Raw genomic sequence first — 3982 nt, forward strand, 5'->3', positions numbered from 1 at the left:
TGGACAATTTACTCTTTTCAACTATGTTAGTACGATCCATAAGTGTTGGGATGTGAGGTAAACTCAAACCAAGGTTTGATCATTCCAAATTAAGAAAAATAAAGAAGATGATACGATAGAGGTAGATATTCTCATGTCATAACCCTAAAATTCTTTGCAAAAGGATTAAAAAATATAGGATTTGATTTGCGAATCTGGAAAATGAACACTCTCTTTTTGTATTTCAACCTTCTCCTCTTGTATTTTTCTCTTATTCTAGAAAAATCAAATCCTAGTTTGAGTTTTAACCCAATTACTCATAGGTTCCACTATCATACAATGTCACGTTAATCCTAAAAATTGAGTAATTCTTTAAACTCAACCCAAAATGATAATAAAAAAAGGAAGCGTCTCTCAGTTTTGTTGAACGTCGGCGGCCATGGATCATGTACTTGAGTATCCCTGATAGATTCGTACTAACAGTAAACAGCCCAACGGCAGTCAAGAGGACAAGCAAAACTGCTTTTCTTTAACGCGCTTTTATCATTACCCAGAAGGCCAGAAGCCCGTTAGGTGATATTGGCTTTTGTTGCCGTTGAAAAAAATCGAACGACACCCGACGCCCCAACCAAATTTCAAAAAATCAATGCGCACATCACTCCATCCATCTCTACTGTCCTACGTGTCATTCGACCCCTATCCCGCCTTTCCCGCAATCCCCGTAAACCCCAGCACTATTTCCCCTCCTCTACCCCTATCACACGTGTAAAATCTCCATTTATCAGGGGTATTTATGGAACTCCGGAAAAATCAAACGTACACTTTCGTTTGTACTAATGGCCGTGCTGCTCGGGTTTGTGTCTGTCTGAAGACTATGATATCTCTTTCTGCTCAGAAACCAAACATCATTAATCTACACGCGAAGTGTTGTTAGGTTACTGAGAAAATTTCAATCTTTGGTTTCGTTCTGTTGGGATTTCATTTGGGTTGTCGGGTTTGGACATGGAGACCGGAATCATCGGAGTGTCGGAATTGGGTTTGGATGTGGGGGAGGAGGAGAGGGTTTTGAGGGCGGAGATCGATACTTCGGCCCCTTTTCAATCGGTGAAGGAAGCAGTGAGTCGATTCGGTGGAGTCGGTTACTGGAAGCCCTCTCAGCTCACCAATAAGCCTTCTGGGCCTGCGGTAACTCTCTCTCTCTCTCTCTCTCTCTCTCTCTCTAAACATATAAAGATTGGGTTTTTCTTTTGAGAAATGTGGAAATAAGAATAGGGTTTTTTCTTAAAAGGAGAAAAATTACATGGATTGCGATTTATGGCTTTGGTTTTTGGGCTGACGATGAAGTTTTAGTTTGAAATGTAAGGTTTTGTGGTGTTCTTTAAAGTTTAAAGTTGTTTAATTGTTGGTTCAAATTGTAAATTTGTAATGAAAATGCATTCTTACACTTGGATTTAGAGCAGCCCGAGCGATCCGATTGCTTCGGAATGTAGTTGAAACTTGTAATGGAATTTGATGAACTTCAGTTTCTGTGGAATAGTGTGTGCCAAATGCTATTAATTGTCTGTTTCTGCCATTTTTGTGAGTTTATGGCTTTAGGACTAATGAACATCTAGCAAGTTTTTTATTTATCGCTAAGGCAATCGAGAATTATGAAATGTGTGTTAGCCTACTGCGAAAGAGGAAAGGTGATTTATGTTTGTCTTGTAGAGTAGGGGACTCGAAGGGTTTTGGCTTGTACCATATAGGATTGCGTCCTCATACATCTTGTCATATCTTTTGTGTTGGTTGCACCGAAGGGTAGATTCATAAGTTGCAACTTTGGATTCATTTCATGTTAAAATCATTCTGGGATGGTACCCTTTTCATAAAATTACTAAACCATGACTCCGTAAGACCCTGATTCAAAGAGAATGATTGTGTTGTTTTCTACATAGGTAGCTTTTTAACATCAAGTTCACTTTTTTCTTTTCTGGTGTTTCTATTGCTTACCAAATTGCTAAAGACTACCTTATCACGTGGTGACATGTTTCTCTTCTTAGCAGCATGACATTGAAGATGTTGACACTGCAAAACTCGAGGAGCAGGCTTTGCAGTTGGAGAAAGATCTTACTTTGAAAGAAAGGGAAACGCTGGATGTTCTAATCGAACTTGAAGAAACCAAAAAGATAATTGATGAGTTGAAAAGGAAGCTACAGGAAGAAGTATCTGAAGTGAATGTGGCCCTTGAGGCAAATGGAGGTAAGGAATATGTGACTCCTGTGGTAAATGAAGAGGATAAGGAAAACCATGGCAATGTGGGTGGTCATTACAATTCAATGGGCGGCATGATTCCCTGCCCTTCTTCAGCTCCAGGTTTAATCTTGATGGAACTGAAGCAGGCGAAAATGAACCTTACAAGGACTACTACCGATCTTGCTGACATTCGAGCTTCAGTTGAATCATTGAACAAGAAATTGGAAAAGGAAAGAACCATGCTTGAGAAAACCCGTGTGCGGCTAACTTCAAATTCTTTGAAAGTGTTGTCTCTTGAAGAAGAGTTAAACCAAACAAAACTAAAGCTACAATTGGCAAAGGATGGTGAAACTAAAGGTGGTACTTCTAATTCTTTAGATATTTCAAAGGAGCTTCAACGGCTGAGTTCTGAGACTGAGCAGTTCAAAAGAATGGCAGAAGCTGCAAAGTTAGAGATCTTGCGAGCAACGTCTGAGATTGAACAAACAGGAACGAAGATAAAAACGGCTGAAATCCGGTTGGTTGCTGCTAGAAAAATGAAAGAGGCGGCTAGAGCTGTAGAAGCAGTGGCTCTAGCCGAAATTAAGGCTCTATCATACCACGAGAGTTCATCTGAAGATTCATTGCAGAAATACGACGACGTAACTCTTTCATTCGAGGAATACTCAGCCCTAACCCGCAAAGTTCGAGATGCAGAGGAACTTTCTAAGAAGAGGGTAACATATGCCATGCTTCATGTTGAAGAAGCAAACGTGTCAAAAACGGAAATCCTGAAAAAAGTAGAGGAAGTAACTGAAGAAGTCAAAACCAGTAAAAAGGAATTGGAAGAAGCTCTGAATAGAGTGGAGGCTGCAAATAGGGGGAAACTAGCAGTTGAAGAAGCTCTCCGCAAATGGAGATCCCAGCACGGTCAAAGAAGACGTTCTGTTCACAACTCTACCAAGTTCAAAAATCCTTGCCCGTCTAATCACAGGAAAGATTTGAAGTTACGCGATGTGAATGGTTTGAATCTTGGTAGTGACGGGCCAACACCTGTGTTGAAGCCAACTTTGTCCATAGGACAAATACTAAGCAGGAAGCTGCTTTTGCCGGAAGAGGTTGAAATGGAGGTGGCTGGAAAAAACCCTGTAAAACAAAAGGTGTCACTAGGACAAATGCTGCAGAAACAAAATGGTGATCAACCCTCTTCTGGGAGGTCTGAGAGGGAAAGCAATATCAAGAACTGTTCTGGTAAGAGAAAGAAATCTGGATTTGCTCGATTCTCGCTACTCTTGACGAAGCAAAGCAGGAAAAAGAAGAAGCCAACTCCAAACTTGAAGTGATTCGGCCTGTCAATCGGCTTATTATCTCAATCAAGAATTGACTTTAGTTGTATGTGTGCGCGTCTCAGATTGTTATTGCTTAAGAATTCATTTCGTGTAGGTTGTAGTCGTTCCCAGACTATTGGATCTGTTCATTATATATGTAACCTTTATGTGGTGGTTGTGAAGTAAATGCACCTAGCTAATGCCAAAGTTCTTCAAGAGCCACGTTTAATTTGCCTCCCAAAAATGTTTGTGATACACAAGAACTAAACCCTTCACCCGAGGTCCTGTGTTTGATTCCCTCCCTTCCAATATCGCTCAAGAGCGACTTCTACCAGTTGTCTTGTAAAAATGGCGCCAACAAACAAACATTTGCCTGGCAATCATCATTTTGCACGTTGGTAAGACGGGAAGGTACAGCCAGCTTCATGTGGTGGCCAACTTGAGTTAAAAATTATCCTGTTGGT

The 3982-nt window shown here is 40.6% G+C and overlaps 1 protein-coding gene across 2 annotated transcripts; it reads left to right on the forward strand.

The window, feature by feature from the left end:
- Positions 1–550: 550 nt before the first annotated feature.
- On the forward strand, positions 551–3740 carry LOC137723089 (WEB family protein At2g38370). Of its 2 annotated transcripts, none has more exons than XM_068462245.2 (2): positions 551–1164; positions 2019–3740. In XM_068462245.2, exons 1-2 carry the CDS (start codon positions 982–984, stop codon positions 3531–3533), a joined length of 1698 nt encoding a protein of 565 aa, XP_068318346.2. In that variant the 5' UTR covers positions 551–981; the 3' UTR covers positions 3534–3740. The 2 variants fall into 2 exon arrangements, with proteins under 2 accessions (XP_068318346.2, XP_068318347.2); XM_068462246.2 differs by having other exon boundaries at positions 798–1164; positions 2022–3740.
- Positions 3741–3982: the final 242 nt, after the last annotated feature.

The sequence above is a fragment of the Pyrus communis genome, chromosome 4, assembly GCF_041283825.1.
Source record: "Pyrus communis isolate YQ-2024b chromosome 4, ASM4128382v1, whole genome shotgun sequence".
Lineage (NCBI taxonomy): Eukaryota > Viridiplantae > Streptophyta > Magnoliopsida > Rosales > Rosaceae > Pyrus > Pyrus communis.